Source organism: Leuresthes tenuis, unplaced genomic scaffold (genome assembly GCF_036924035.1).
Source record: "Leuresthes tenuis unplaced genomic scaffold, fLeuTen1.0.hap1 SCAF_15, whole genome shotgun sequence".
NCBI lineage: Eukaryota > Metazoa > Chordata > Actinopteri > Atheriniformes > Atherinopsidae > Leuresthes > Leuresthes tenuis.
This window is the reverse complement of record NW_027325369.1, coordinates 16,719,890-16,735,582: the sequence shown is the minus strand read 5'-3', so window position 1 is coordinate 16,735,582 and position 15,693 is coordinate 16,719,890. Positions and strand designations below refer to the sequence as shown.

The 15,693-nt window shown below is 40.9% G+C and overlaps 1 protein-coding gene across 5 annotated transcripts; it reads left to right on the top strand.

The window, feature by feature from the left end:
• Positions 1-2,374: 2,374 nt before the first annotated feature.
• ptbp1a (polypyrimidine tract binding protein 1a) lies at positions 2,375-15,657 on the top strand. Of its 5 annotated transcripts, none has more exons than XM_072364698.1 (16): positions 2,375-2,447; positions 3,233-3,289; positions 3,551-3,581; positions 6,446-6,506; positions 6,675-6,847; positions 7,120-7,266; positions 7,498-7,671; positions 8,251-8,361; positions 8,612-8,792; positions 8,907-8,984; positions 9,169-9,329; positions 10,678-10,711; positions 11,684-11,776; positions 11,958-12,174; positions 12,438-12,515; positions 12,726-15,657. In XM_072364698.1, the coding sequence occupies exons 1-16, from the start codon at positions 2,440-2,442 to the stop codon at positions 12,856-12,858; spliced, it is 1,737 nt and encodes a 578-aa protein (XP_072220799.1). In that variant the 5' UTR covers positions 2,375-2,439; the 3' UTR covers positions 12,859-15,657. The 5 variants fall into 5 exon arrangements, with proteins under 5 accessions (XP_072220799.1, XP_072220797.1, XP_072220798.1 ...); XM_072364696.1 differs by having other exon boundaries at positions 8,907-8,996; XM_072364697.1 differs by having other exon boundaries at positions 8,904-8,984.
• Positions 15,658-15,693: the final 36 nt, after the last annotated feature.

The following is a 15,693-nucleotide window of genomic DNA, read 5'->3' as shown; positions in this document are numbered from 1 at the left end:
GGTGTAGAATGTGCTTTCATCCTCCCAACTGAAACTTGCTCGTCTTGTTTACTTTGTAAAGCGCATTACCGAACACGTGCCACTAGAGGGCATATGTCTACACTTTTTTTTAGTGAAACGTGTTGTGAAATATACTTTGTGTGAGCCAGAGGGACAGAAAGAGGGTTAATTGGGGGAAGACAAAGAGAAGGAGGCACCAAAACAAAGCACTCATTGCAGGGAGGTCAGGCGTTCACTATTCAACACAACAGCGAGAATTACATTGCTGCAATATGCATTAGTGCAATATCAGACGAATAGATATTTTAAAATTCTCCAGAACCTAACGCAAATATTCAGTTTTGAGGGCCTATTCTGTGATGAAACAGATTTCACCATTCTAATAGAGGCTGCGGAGCTGCTCCATGACCACAGGACAGAGAATGTATTGTGTGCAGTTTTTAGGTCACATCCCTGACGATGCTTTTCAACACACTAACTCAGAAACATTACTGGATCGAACCATTGGAATATAGAGAGTCATGAAAAAGTCAACAGGATGTGGAGGTTTTAATGTTAAATGTACTTGAATGGTAAGAGTTCAGACACAAATTGAAGCATGGAACACACTAATCATCCCAACTGGCTCCAGAAGGATAGCAAAATCTAATTGCTGCTATGCTATCAGTTACCCGTAATTACCTTTCCTCTGTAATTGGTTTGTTAGGACAGCCACACAAACGTAATGCAATGAAACAATCAAACTCATGAAATCAGCATGCAGACCTCAGAGGTGCATCAGTGCTGCAGTAGCAGCTGCTGCCCATGGCTCATATTTTCCAGAAGCAAACCATTCTCACTCACTACATCACCAACAGTAACAGACTGCCACTTTGTACCCCTGTCAGCAGCCATCTCATCTAAGTTTCTGTTATTTCTCAACCTTATCTCAAAAACACTCGTTCCGTTCTAATACCTCGCTATCCTCGACAATCAGTTCTAATGTTATGTTGTCAGAAACTAAAAGGCCGATTGAATCAACATCAATAGCTTAAACAAAAATACTTCATTTTAACATTTTGACTTATTGTGTTACGTACAGTGGGGTGGCACTTTTGACTGAGGGCCGGATTTACAGCAAATAAACGTCAAGGTTTTTAATTAAACTTTGAGTCTAGTTTTCAGTTAACAATTAACAGAAAGTCTATTTGATTTTATTGACAGTTCTCTTTTATCATCCAGGTGGAGCTGTGCCTTTATTTATTTTTCTCTCTCTCTTTTTTTTGTGGGACCAAGTGCATCTTCAGGATTCTACTGGTGGTTTATGTCTAGTATTGCTACTGGCACATCTTGGCCCAACACTTTGGCCCTCTGCAACGTTTTTTTTTTTCATAATATTTCACTTTACTAATTTTACTCTACTTTTCTCTTAATCTAACACACTGTAGTGGAGCGTGTACACAGGTACAAAGAGTATACCCACTTCCTTAATCGCCTAAAATGTGCAACACATTGAGCAGTGTGGTGCAGGACATTTCCTTTCTTTCCAAGAATAGTAAAGGCATGTTACCCCATCTCCGTTCCCTTACTTTTATAAGATGGGTTAGCTCGGTTTAGGCATGAAAGCCAAGGCACTGCATGGAGCACAGAGTACTTCTTACATGTCACTACACTACACTTGTAACACAAGTGTTAATCACATGTTCCTCGTTTAAAGGCCAGAGCAGACATTAATAGTATACTTACCCCTCCAGACAGCACTATGCAATTGATCTAGGTCTGTATATAGATAAACATGTAGTCTACAATGTGTTTGTTGGATACAAATATCAAACATGTTAATAATGACACATTATAAGCTTGAGAATCACAAATGTTCAAAAACTAGAGATAGCAAGCATAGGAAAAGGGTTAAACCACAGGCTGCATTACATTATTTCAAATTACCTGTGGCAGAATATTAACCTTGCTAATGTAGAGTGCTGTAGGTATATTCATAAGGAAATATTTAACTCTACGAGCCATTCGTGGCTTGAGTACAACATGAACCATACGGGGAAATTTAAGTTCAATAAAACATACTCTTAGTGATCTTTTTTAGGGTTTTCTCTATATACCTGGTAGGTACTTTGAAAGATTTTTTTGAAGATTTTTTTGTAAGCAATGAAGAGGTTAAATTATACGTTTCATTTGTTCGCTTTCTCGTCATTCTGAACTCTAATAAATCTTACTTCTTGATATGATACACTGGAAATTTGCCGCGGCCTTGTTTTTTTCCGAAAATGATAGTCGTCTTGTCCAATCAGCACTCACGTGGAAGCTTGTCCCCGCCCATTTTTGGCTCTTGGAACTATCTGGACTAATCAGCGCTCGCCTCCGTGTGTTCAGCCATTTTGTAAGAAAATCAAGCAAGTCTGCCGCCCTACCTTCGCTTCAGACCTGCAGTTTTTTTCTTGTGCAATGGACGGGTAAGTGAAAAGAACCGTTCTTAAGACTTAAATTTTGAGGACTAAACGCATAAGGAGTAACTTCCTAACTCATGTGGGTTGTTTATTAACATATAAGGACTTGGGAGGTTGCTTTGCTTAACAACCATGCCGGGAAAGTTTACTCGATGCAGTTTTTTTTCTTCAAAACATGCAACAGTTAGCAGGAAGCGTACGCTAACTAGCTCCTGCTAGCCGTTGATAGCGTAACTGCTATCCGTCACAAGTATTGTGAATAGCTTGAACGGAGTTATTTTATTGTTCGCGTAAAGGACATTAATTCATAAGAAACGTAACATAGGTGTAAACCATGGATAAAGTTTTTTTTTTTCACTTCCCCCGACAGTCTTGTTCGCTAACACGGACATTAGTTATCATTGGCTAACTGTACCTTTGTAACTTGGTTTCATGGGAGCTCGAGCGCTAGCTAAAGCAACGTGTCTCATTTCCGCATTCATTTGTCTGCGGAGTGCCAGGGCCATGTTGAAGATGTCTGGCCTGAACATTTCATGTTGATTGAATCAGAGACCTCTACACCGAATAATCTAATCGGGGTAGGATATATGATAGCGTATTGTTTTTTTTGTATGCGTGTTCTACTGCCGTGGTCACCCTTTTTCGGTAAATTGAATCACTTTGAAGTCACTGTTAAATGTTCTTTTAACGCATTCGAAGCTTTAATCATTTATTTGAGGTTTCTATCATCGTAACTTGAGAGATGTGTCATATTTGAAGTTTTCCTACTTGTTTTTCCCATTTCGCAACAGCCGCCTAGACGCCACTGAGTTGTACCCTCTGGGATCCGGCTACGTCCCTGAAATTGAGTAAGTATTCTGTATATTATTCCATGTTTATCTTTGATTCCAGCCATCAAAGTTTCTGTTGTGCTTTTTGAATGAGGAAGTCACTCCGCTTTTGGCTGGATAAAAAACAAACTAACAAAACAAAGAATGCATCTGCTCCTCGTAAAAACAGTGTTTTCCATAGCGTTGAATGATCTGCCGTTTTGTTAGATGACCAAAACTGACGTCAGATTGTGGAATTTCTTTATTTTTCTAACTGTGAACGACATTTAACTTTTACAGAAGCGTCCATGACATATCAGTTGGCACAAAGGTAAGCAAATTCTCAGTCATCTCCTTTTTTCAGTTCTCCTTTCTTTACACACTAACCAATTTCACTGCATGTGCCGCAGAGAGAATTAATTCAGATGCGAGTGTTGTGTTATTAATTGACATAGTCTTTGTAAAGGTAATCTTTATAGTTGCTGATTTCTAGCTAGTGTCAAGGGTGAAGCCCAATTACTCATCAGTTCCTTGAGGTTTTGTAGCTTAAGAAAGTCTCATATCTTGCAGCCGTGCTCAAAACTGTGGAATGTTTGATAACTTGGTTAGAATAGATTGTCTGAGGTGGGGATTTTACATTTTCCTGCCCTGTGTGTGTGTGTGTTTGCTTGTGTTGCTGTTGAAATGAAACTTCCTGTTATTTTCTGTGTTCCTTAATAATCTCTCTGCCTTGCTGGAATGTTTAGAAAGCCGACTTCTCCCACAATGCCTGATAATTATACTTGTGCTTCCTTCCAGTTACAAAATGACTCAACCAGTACTTGTAAAAGGAGTCTGTAAAGTAGTGCCCAATCCTCAATCTTTTGCATGAATCTGCCCTCATGATATACCATAATGATGGTGCTCTGGTGTCCTTATATAACTGTTTGCACCCAATAAAAAATTCTTCCTTAAGTTGTAATCCTTGGTAACGGGGCCGGTGGCAGCTATGTGTAGGTTGACTAATTGATCTCAACTCAGTGCTCAGTGCAACTGTCCCCTTTCTCCTAGCCAAAGGTCTTCTCAATGTTTAAACAAGATCTCCAATACAAACACTTGATATAGACCACTCCCAACCTCCTCTAGTTATGTCTGTAAGACCTGTTGTTTCTCAGCAGGAGTGCCGATGCATTATTTAATGGATTAAAGTTGACTTCTGGTGCGATTAGATGTCTTAAAACTTTTTCCTGTTTTCTGAATTGAATGTGCTGTGGTAATGATGATGCTTAGTTATGGAACCCTGCCTTTCTGGAATCTGTAATTATTCCGTCTGGGCAGAGTGTCTGGCATTCCGCGGTCACATTCCAATCTCCCCCTTCAGCCCCCTGTTGAGGCGCAGCTCCCTGCCCCCGCCACTAGTGTAGGCTGATCACAGTGAACAAACATGTCTGTACCTGTGCTCCTCTCCTTTGTGCTCCCTGAGAGATTACCGCCCACTAACCCCTTTAACAGAGTCTAAAAGGAGGTCAGTTCCAGAAGCTCATTGTCATTGAGTCAAGGGGATTTTTTTTTCCAAATGTTGCTGTAGCATCAAAGAGAAAATTAAGTTCAACACTCTGCTATTGCCAGTAAGAGGAAGCTACTCAACTGATTCAGCATATGAGCCAGTAATGTGTCAACATCCTCTGAAGGTTACTATTATACTGTCAGCCTCTTCAACAAACAATGGGTGTGAGAAAGGCTGTCAAACAAATACGCTGATGCACATTTAGTTGGTCGGGGAGTGGGGACTCTGAGGTTATTATTAGAATGAGGCAGAGTCCAGCCTTGGAACAGTAACTTACAGTCTCCTGGAGGAAGTTGAGCAAACCCAGGAAACTGGCCTGATGTTGCTGCTCTTCCTGTTTGGAGTTTTTCTGCTGACTGATAATGTCACACAACCCGCCCACAGCTGGCAAGTCAGACTGGAGCCACTTCCTTCATTTCAAGTGGCTTGCATCTGCTCGGCAGCCATTTATCAAGATTCGATTCTATTTTTACACTTTCTTCCCATCAAATGGAACATATATATTTTTTTATACTTGAATCGTGGGGGGAAAAAAAAGAAAAACTAAATTTGTAATTTTGGATCATCGATTGCATTGCGTTTATGTCGAGATTTACAGAAGTGTAAAAGTAGTAACTTCTGATGTTGGTATAGACATTCACACTCTTGCTGTGAGTAGATTATTTCATTGCCAACACTGTTGCTGTGGCTCTCAGTAAGAGGATGACAGATGGAGCCAAACCAGCAGCAAGTCAAAGAACAGTTTATACTATTGCTTTAATTCTTGCACAGTCATAGTAACTATAACTATTCAACCCTGTGTTTTAAAATATCTAAAGACACCACCAAATACTCTCTCTTCTAACTTTATTTCTGCCTTTTATTAGAAGACTTTGTAACTTCCCACTTTTGCATGCGTATTTACATTCACAAAGTATGGGAGAAAGTTAGCGAACCTGTTTTGGTGGTTGTTTTTAGAGCTCTGTGAGGCTCTTATACTACTAGAGTCTCCTTGGGGCTCCATATGTGTGTGCTGCTGTGTAACAATGCCCTAGTCTCAGCCTGAACAGGACATTCTTTGTGGAGTGTTGTAGAGCTTAGACTGCTGAGCCACTTCTTGTGACTGCAATACTTCATTTTGCACAACCACTAACACACTGAACCTCGAGAACAGCCCTGAAATGGCACTTTATATCTACTAAAGAGAGACTTAACTAGGCACACAGTAATGTAGTGTGTGCTGGGAGTGTCCACATCTTGTGCTGTGTTTCAGTATGTTGGTCCTTTTAAGACTTACATGATGAGTAGATGGGATGTACTGACAGCTGTTTGTGTGCTTCATGTTGAATAGTAGCTGTGTGGTTGGTGGCAAAACACCAAAAAAATCCACGTCATTGCCGGGAGGTTTTTTACTTTGGTTACAGAAGAATGAAGTAGGGTGGAAACTTGGATATCCCTGTTAACATGTTAGGATGAGGAAGGTGGCGTTCTTCTTTACTGTGTTTGATATATCCTCTTTTGGTTATCACATTACTTCCTGCTTCATCACACAATGGCTCCGTAATTTGAGAGATGTGCTCTCCACCTGCCACACTGCACCTTCACTGGTCAATGCACTGAAGTGAACCATTGTTTTGTTTTGCTTCCTTTTTTTTTTCCTCCCTCTGCAGAGGGGATCCGACGAACTCTTTTCTTCCTGCATATCCAACGGACCCTATATCATGAACTCAGGTAGGGGGGTTGCCATGGAGGGCTGAATCCTTTTTTTTTTTTTTTTTTATTGAAGTGCTTGACGTGTCTGTGTTGTTTGTGTTGCCATGACGATCAATCCATTATTCAAGAAGATCCAGAGCCTTATGTTCCCTCACTGATTGTATCAGCTTCTGTTTTCCCTTGCAGCCAATGGCAACGACAGCAAAAAATTCAAAGGTGACGTCCGCAGTCCTGGTGTTCCGTCACGTGTTGTCCACGTGCGCAAACTGCCCAGCGACATCAATGAAGCTGAAGTTATAAGCCTGGGACTTCCCTTTGGGAAGGTCACTAATCTGCTGATGTTGAAAGGAAAAAACCAGGTAAGGACAGGTGTATGCAGGTCTTCTGACTAAATATGTATAGCTCAAAGTGTATGTTAGTTGTTTGTTTTTTTAAGTCGGTCCCATAGCCAGGGACAAGGAATCAGATTTATTGTGCTCACCTACAATGATTCTTTAGTTGTGGTATAGTCAGCAGCCAGAAAATTCACCTTGCTAAGAGTTCCTGAGAGAGGACAGCGACTCTGTCACTGCTGCCTGTTAACTTTTTGGGTGTAATGTATGGTGATGTTTCTCTGGCCCTCCTTCCACAGGCCTTCTTGGAGCTTAATAGCGAGGAGTGCGCACAGACGATGGTAAACTATTACTCATCTGTCACCCCCGTCATCAGAAACCACCCCATTTACATGCAGTACTCGACCCATAAGGAGCTAAAGACGGACAACTCCCCGAACCAAGTGGTAAGGGCGTGGAATGGATTTTAATGTTAGCTCCTTGGAGTTAACGCATTGTTCACTTTTTAGGTCATGGCTGGAAACTCAGAGTTAGGCTACAAGCAGAAAATAAACATGCAGTGTTATTTAACTAGTTTTGTGTAGTAGGATTGTGTTTCACAAGATTATGCAAAACATTCATTTTTAATTAGTTTCCTTTTCGCAGTCTAATCTAAGGTGATCTTTCTTTCCCTTTAGCGTGCCCAGGCAGCTCTGCAGGCAGTCAATGCTTTGCATGGAGGTGGGATGGGAAGCATGACCATTTCTGCAGATGCTAGTAGCATGGGTGGAGGAGGAGGCGCCCAAAGCCCCGTCCTCCGAGTTATTGTGGAAAACCTCTTCTACCCCGTCACCCTGGATGTTCTACACCAGGTACTGTCAGTCAATGTTTTTTTTTTTTTTTTTTTTTTTCTTTATGACAGATGCAGATAAAACATTTGGTTGGAAAATTCTAATATTCCTTGTTAGTCACTTCAGTTGCTTCATGAACTGTGAGGAAATAACCCCCAGAAGTCACTCATTTACTTTTGGATAGTTTAGTATCACATACATGTGTGCTGAGTGTGTATCACCTTGTATTTAGACAGGGCTATGCATGTCCTGCTATTATTATTCCTGCTATTCCAATGTCTCTACATGTGTCCTGAGTGACTCCTTGTGATCGGATCTCACTTCCCCGCTCTGTGTGCATCCAAACAGGTTGCTTAAATTGCACAGTCAGCTGTGTTGGGCAGACATCTCAAAATGAACTATTCTTGTTCCTGCAAAATCCTGAATTAATATTTCACCTGAACATTATTATAGATTAAACTTAGACTGAGATCGACACAGTTTCACAATCTGAGTCATTTTAGTTGCTGATGTGTTAACCGGTTTTCTTGGTTTTGCATTTGTTTGAAGTTGTTGTCATCCCTATGACGACTATCCCACTATCGTCTTTTTTCCTTCCAGATTTTTTCTAAGTTTGGGACTGTGCTGAAGATCATCACTTTCACCAAGAACAACCAGTTCCAGGCTCTGATCCAGTATGCTGATGCTATGACAGCTCAACATGCTAAACTGGTAAGACTGGTTCAGATGATGTGCTTTTTCAATAGGGTTTCAGTCTGGAGTCATCCACACAGATGAACAAATAACTGAGTAACTAGTATCACAACTGAGTATCATTCTGGTAGTTCTGTTTATACTGCTCATGACTAAACCAGTTTAAATCAGCCTGTGGTAATTTAGCTGTAGATACTTGGTTCATCAAAGACAAAACTTGACAAAAAGACACATTATCATTGGCCTAATGATCTATTGTTATTCTTAGTCCCTGGATGGCCAGAACATCTATAATGCTTGCTGTACCCTGAGAATCAGCTTCTCCAAGCTCACAAGCCTCAACGTCAAGTATAACAATGACAAGAGCAGGGACTACACCCGCCCAGACCTTCCTACTGCAGATTCACAGCCCTCCCTTGACCATCAGACAATGGCAGCTGCTGCGTTTGGTAAGATTTGAAGAAGTTCTTATCTGTTCTCATCTAGATTTTCTACCAATATGCAATTAAACACGTTTTCAATTTTAATGTGGATATCAATCAGTTTTTTCTTTTATTCAGCAGCACCGGGCATAATATCAGCCTCTCCCTATGGTGGAGCTCATGCCTTCCCCCCAACCTTTGCTATCCAACAGGCAGCAGGTCGGTACATAGGTATTTTCCTTCCTGGAATTTCTTTAACAATTCATTTTTTATATCTCATGTACAAACATGTGACTATATTCAATATGTGATTCTTTCTGTTGTATTTGTTTCCTGTTTTTCTCGTTTAGGAGCTGCACATATTAAGTTAAGTCATTTAATTTTTTTTTCTTTTTCTTCTTAGGTCTCTCAATGCCTGGTATTCCCAGTGCCCTGGCATCCTTGGGTGTGGGCCACGGTGGCATGGCAGCTGCTGCAGCAGCAGCGGCCAGCCGGCTTGGCCTGTCAGGGCTCACAGCCACTGGGGGACACAATGTCTTGTTGGTCAGCAATCTGAACCCTGAGGTCAGTAAGATCGTCAGGCTTTAACAGATCTACATCCTGCCTCTGTCAGTGCAGTGTGGAGCAACTTAATTTAACATTGCCTTTTGTTTACACTATGTTTTGTGAACCTGGACCCACTTGCTCAAGAGAAGCAGGTGTTTCTCATGAGTCCCCCACTCCCTCCCCCATTACTCACCATGTGATAACATAAGTTGAAACACTCATACCATTGTTGTTGTTTTTTAAACAAGAGGGTTATCAAGTCAAAGGCTCCTCTCTTTCAGGACCTCTCTGTGTTTGACCAAACTTGCTGCATTTCTGACCTGCCACTTTGCTCACTGTGAATTTTAAGTTTATTCAAAAAACTAACTTCTTTATTTATTTATTTATTTTAAGAACTTACCATTTCATATCTTCATTTTTGTCCATTAGTTGAAATCATTCTTGAGTTGTTGGAGAGACAATATTACTTTTTGCTAGTAATGTGTTGTGCGGTCCCATATAGTGTGTAGGGTGAATAGATCACACTCATTACATTTACTGTAGTCATGACGTCGCTGCAGGAAGTTTGTTGATTTAAAGATCTCCGTTTTTGTTTAGAATCCTTAAAATTTATATCCAGATTTGACTGTTTTTAATTTAACTTCTAATTAATCTAAACCAACGTAAAGTGTAATTTAAAAGTAAATATTGTCTCTGCCTTTTTCTGTATTTCATTGTTAATCTTTTTTCTCTTCTTTTTCTCCTAGTGTTCCCATAGTGACAGTGCATTTTAATTTAGCCAGTTCTACTGTCTGAAGCACTACATTTCTTTGTGTATACTGACCTTGTTTTTTTTTACTTACTTTTTCTCTCTCCTTTTTCTCTGTCCCCCCCTCCCCCTCTTTTTTTTGTTTTAAAAACCCCTCCCCTCATATCTTGCCAACTGACTGCACGTCCCATGATTCCCTCTGTCCTCCTCTTCCCTCTGGCACCTCCTGTTACTACTACAACCACCCAACCCTCTTCTTCCTTTGCACATTGTCCCCAATTTTTTAAATGACCCTCAAAAAATCAAACGCACAACATTGGCGCCCCCCCCTTTTTTTTTTTTTTCACCCCCCCACAACCTGCCCTTTCACTTCTTCCTTTTCTCCTCTTATCCTACTCCATCTTCACACACTGTCCAAATCCTCTCCTCATCCTCTTCGTCCCTCATGCCTCTCCTTCCTCCATGGTACTGTGGCCTTCCTGTGGACCTCGCTGCCTGTGGCCTGCGGACATGTCCCGACTCCACTCCACTGTCCTCCACTCCGCTCCGTCTCTTTTCCCCTGTCCCCTCTCCCTTTTTGGCCCCCTGCCCCGCTGCTCCCCCCTGCTGTCTCTAAAGAGCGTTACGCCACACTGCCTCTTTATTCTTTTCGGTACGTTATCATCCTTTCATCTCCTTTTTTTATTACTACTGTTACCTGGCAAGGTGGGCATGTCTTGTCTCATGTTGTTGGCTTTGTTTACTTTAATTTTTTTCTTTTTAACCACTGATGGTCAATCATCAGACTTATAGGGCTTCGGGGGGTGGGGGTGTCTGTTTTGGGATTTGTATAACCTGGTTTGGTTGTTGTGGGTTTGTGTGAGGAAAGTAAGGTGAGACACCATGTGAAGCTGCAGCATTTCATTTGATTTTTGAACCAGTATCATTTGACGTCCTGGGCCAAAAAATATATTTGCGGCTTTTCATCTTCAAAGAACTTGCACTTTCAACCGAAACATTGCCTGACTGATTTGAATTTTGGAGATAATTTTGATTGAAATGAAGTAGGCATCACTGTCAGGAAGTTGGCATAAGTCGACACTTCTCATGCAAATTCAAGCCATGAAAATCGATCAGTTGTGTTGATTGTTGTGAATCACTCTAGAAAAATGAAATGCTGCTGCTTTTGAAGTGATTAAGAGTTGGCATATCCCTCTGATTATGCCACAGTCCTATTTTGCTGTTTGTTACTCATGTAGGTATCTGCATGTATAGTTTATTTCTGCATGTTGCCATTTAGGCCTCCAGGTAATCAACTTTTCCTCGGCTTTTAAGCGATCAAATCGATCATATCTGCTCATTTTACAACTCTTACTGATTTTATCCTCAAATCACTACTTCTCCCGTTTAAAGGACATATTAGTTTGGTGGAATTGTCTTTAAGAGGGCTTAGGTAGGTTTAGTTAGAGATACCTTGTAGAATAGAGCATCAGTTACTTGAGACTGTTGATGTCGTAGGATTAAGGATACAAAGATCTGTTTTAAATAGTTTTTGTTGCTGTGGTTGGCTGTGTGACTTCTGTTTCAGCCGTGTTGTGTTCTCATTGCTGCCCTTGCATTGTAACACCTTACCCTTTGTCCATAGGTGTGTATGGCGATGTGATGAGAGTGAAAATCCTGTTCAATAAAAAGGAGAACGCTCTTGTCCAGATGTCTGATGGAACTCAAGCTCAGCTTGGTAAGCTACACTCTGCTCATATAAAATGCTGTTTTATCTCTTTCTTTCATCTTTTCTCCCTTTTTGTTTAAAATCTTTCGTTGTGAAGTTAAAAAGGATTCCACACTTTTTGATAAGACTATAACAGTCTGTGCAAAGAAGGAAAAAATCCATCTTAAACTGACTTCTGTGTGTTTCTCAGCAATGAGCCACTTGAATGGCCAGCGTCTTCATGGCAGAGCCATGCGTGTGACGTTGTCAAAACACACAACAGTGCAGCTGCCCAGAGAAGGCCACGAGGACCAGGGCCTCACAAAGGATTACAGCAACTCCCCGCTGCATCGCTTCAAGAAGCCTGGCTCCAAAAACTACTCCAACATCTTCCCGCCCTCTGCCACACTCCACCTGTCCAACATACCGTGAGTGCTACTGCAGGAGCCGTGTTCAGCAGCAGTGTTTGTGTACTAAGAGTTTTCCTTTGCAGTCCCAAGTCTTTTCTCCTCTATTTTTAGTGCTGTTTGAATAAGTTAGTGACATTTGCTAAACCTGCCACTCTTGCAGTTGTTTTTAGTGTTTTGCATTCAGTTGAGCCTCTTGCGGCACACAAGAGGACCTCGGTCGTTGACCCCTGTTCATGTTGTTTGTTCTCTTCACCCACTCAATCCCATCCGTCTGCTTTCAGGCCTTCTGTGGTGGAGGATGATCTTAGGAGACTGTTTGCCAGCTCAGGAGCCACTGTCAAGGCCTTTAAGTTCTTTCAGTAAGTTTGTGTCCATTTTAACTCGTTTTTATGGAAGGATCTGCTTCAGTCTTCAGAATAGACTTCCACTTTAGGGAAAAAGTCAGTTTTAAAAGAAGCTGTAGTTTTGTTTTTTGTTAGTTTGTGTAAGCTATTCAGATAACTTATTAAATAAGCAACATCTTTACACTTTGAGAAACACTTTTTTTTTCTTTTTTTCTTATTTAACAGGAAGGACCGCAAAATGGCCCTAATCCAGATGGGCTCAGTTGAGGAGGCAATTGAGTCCCTCATTGAGTTCCACAACCATGACCTGGGGGAGAACCATCATCTTCGAGTGTCCTTCTCTAAGTCCACCATCTGAGTGCCTTTCCTTCCACCCTCCAAGCCTGTTGCCACTTGAATGCTTCTGTCCTCAAGGTTGCCTTCAGTGGAAATGGCCTTCATAACATATTTATGTTTTTTTGGAGAATGTTGCTCTTTTAAACCCTTCCACAAAGTCAGCTTAATTGGGTTTGGTTTTCTGATTTAATCCGTGCTGTTTGGAATCTGGTTTTGATTACCTGTTTGAACCCCAGGACACCAACATACTTTAAACAGAAAACAGTTTAATTTAGTTTTTTTTTAAATTTTTTTTTTAATTTGGGGTCAAAGATGAGGCATTTCCAATTCAAATATTGACAAAATTGTCTTTTGTCCATGTACAAATGGACTGCTGTACATTTTATAGATAAGTTAGATGTTCTTACATTGGTTTATTCTATGACATCGGGAGACAACATTTTTATTTTTTATGTTCTGCTGCAGTAAGTAAGACACACTTTCAGGAAATCAGACTCACAGCTACAGTTACAAGTGTCGGGGTTTTGCTCGTAAGAATGTCAGCTCCGTGCCAGCTGTTGCATCTCGAGTTTGACAATTAAAAGAAACGAGCTTACTGTGGAGTCCGCAAACAAAATTGAAGTATGTTTGGGATCTAATCTATTTCAGGACCGGTTGTCGGCAGCCAAGCTTAATTGTTACTTTGTTTTGGCAAAGTTCTATGAGGTGTTGTGGGAAATGGGCAACATTCTGCAATCAAACACGTTATGTTGGAGTTGAAGTAGAGGCAGCTGATGAATTGTCCCTTAGACCAAATTGCTTAAATTACGCCATCCACCACAGATGTATGTGAATGAATTGTAACTGCACAAGACACACTTCAGCATTCCTTTCACTATCGTAGTTGTGTGGAAATCTCTGTGTGTGCGTGCGTGTGCGCCTTTTTCAAAAAGCCACTTTGATCTTGTTCGGCCAGTCTGACAGTTTGAGACAAAGGATTAAGTTTTGGTTCACAGCCCACCACCAACTTATTTTATCTTGCAACTTCCCTCTTGTTTTCTTTTGGGGATCCATACCACTATCGGAAGTTCTTCAAAAATCCACACGCTTTTCCTTTACTGCCCGTATCTACAGTTTTGTGCCTTACTTTTCCCCGGCCGGTTTGCTCTGGCTTGACTTGGAAATGAAATGGTTCACAAAATGCCTTTTTTCATGCCTTTTGGGTATGTACCAGCATTGTTAAATTGGGGGAGGGGGGGAGGGAGGGTGTCTCATTTAATCTTTTTTTTTTTTTCTTCTTTAAAACACAAATGTTTATCTTTGTATGCATATAGCCCCATGACATATATGTAGAAAACCTGAATCAGTTAGATGCTTAAAATCTTTTCTAGGTGATGTAGCTCAGTTAGAAGTGTTGTTGCAGGCTTAGAGCTGTATTCAGCCTTCCTGTCTTACTGTCCCGTGTCACTTCCATGTAGTATTCTCGGGACAATGGTGTTTGGAGCCTAATTTACCCATATTACGTTCATCTATATGTGTACAACTATATATTCATTTATCTTTTCTTTTTAATGTTAGAAATGACACGTGTATCTCTTCTAGACCTAACTGACTCCTATTAGTAAGGCCTGAGTTTGATGGCTTTTGCAGTGCCTTGACTCCTTCAGTTTTTAATCAGAGGCTGAAACAAGCTGGGTCAGTTGGCTTTGTTTACTTTGCCTTCAGGTGTTTTATCTTACCTGTCTGCTACGATGCCTTTATCTCGCTCTATTCAGGTAGTCTCACCCCGAGAGAGGGCAGCTGGAAGGAATTTGTCAGCCGATGGTTACGACAGTCATGGACTGTGTTTAAAAACCTAGAACATGTATATTTTTCTCTCTTAAAGTCAGGAAAGTAGAATTGCAGGGTGGGATAGCCCTCACTCACTCACTCCCTGTCTGTACACTTACACCACAGCCAGGTACGTTAGTGCACTTTTCCCTCAATGTTAAGTCGAACTTGGCACCATCACGCTGAAGTCTTAAACGTCGTCACATTCCTGCGTGCCTCAAGCACCAGTTTCCACAAACTCCACCACTGTAGTCTTGGACCAGTTACAGATGTGCTCTGTTTCTATTTTTGTAAAAGATTCTAATGCATGACTTAACCAAGCTTCATGTAGCTGCAGACGGTTATTGTTGTTAAGGACCAAAGTATCTTCTACCCTTGCTGTTTTGTAGCGTTGTGATGTTTTGTTCATCTGTTTTCTTTTCCACATTCCTGCTGTTCTACGGAAACTCAAGGCTTCACTGCAGTTTTCTGTTCCTCAGATGCCTCGGACAAGTCGCATTAAGTTGAACTGTCTTTTGCATGACGACTCATACTGTACATTGTCCCTGTTTTTGTTTCACTTTACAAAGAGCCTACGTTGATAGATCGCTTTAGAATGGAGACTTAATTGAACACAGTCCTCAGTGTGATGTTGACAGTGTAGAAGATTATATGCCTTTCGATTTTGTTAAAAGCTTTTATTTTTCTCCTTTTTATATGGGGGCAGGGTGGGGTTAATGTATGAAGCGGGGTAGATGGTTGTATATATTCATGTTTTTGTACCACAAAATGATTTGGATTATATACACTTTACGTTCAAAACATGTATATTTTGATAAACAGTACAAACATATTGAGCTCTCCTGAGCTGTAAAACAGAAAAAAAAATCTTTTGTAACACAAAGACATTAAACCTATCTGAACACAGAAGTGTCTCTGTATGTGCCCCCCCCCCTCCCCCCTTTGCCATTCTGATCTTGTCTCTTGCATCTTCTGCTGCCTTCAATAAATCTTTAGTTTGTTCCTTCTTCCATCTGGCCTCATTTTGTTTCAGTCTCTTCCTTGCTTT

Excerpts from the sequence above, each read along its gene's own strand:
- ptbp1a (XM_072364700.1), top strand. Across the intron at positions 8,362-8,611 it reads CAGCTCAACATGCTAAACTG|TCCCTGGATGGCCAGAACAT; the intron begins GTAAGACTGGTT and ends TGTTATTCTTAG. Across the intron at positions 8,997-9,168 it reads GGCAGCAGGTCGGTACATAG|GTCTCTCAATGCCTGGTATT; the intron begins GTATTTTCCTTC and ends TTTTCTTCTTAG.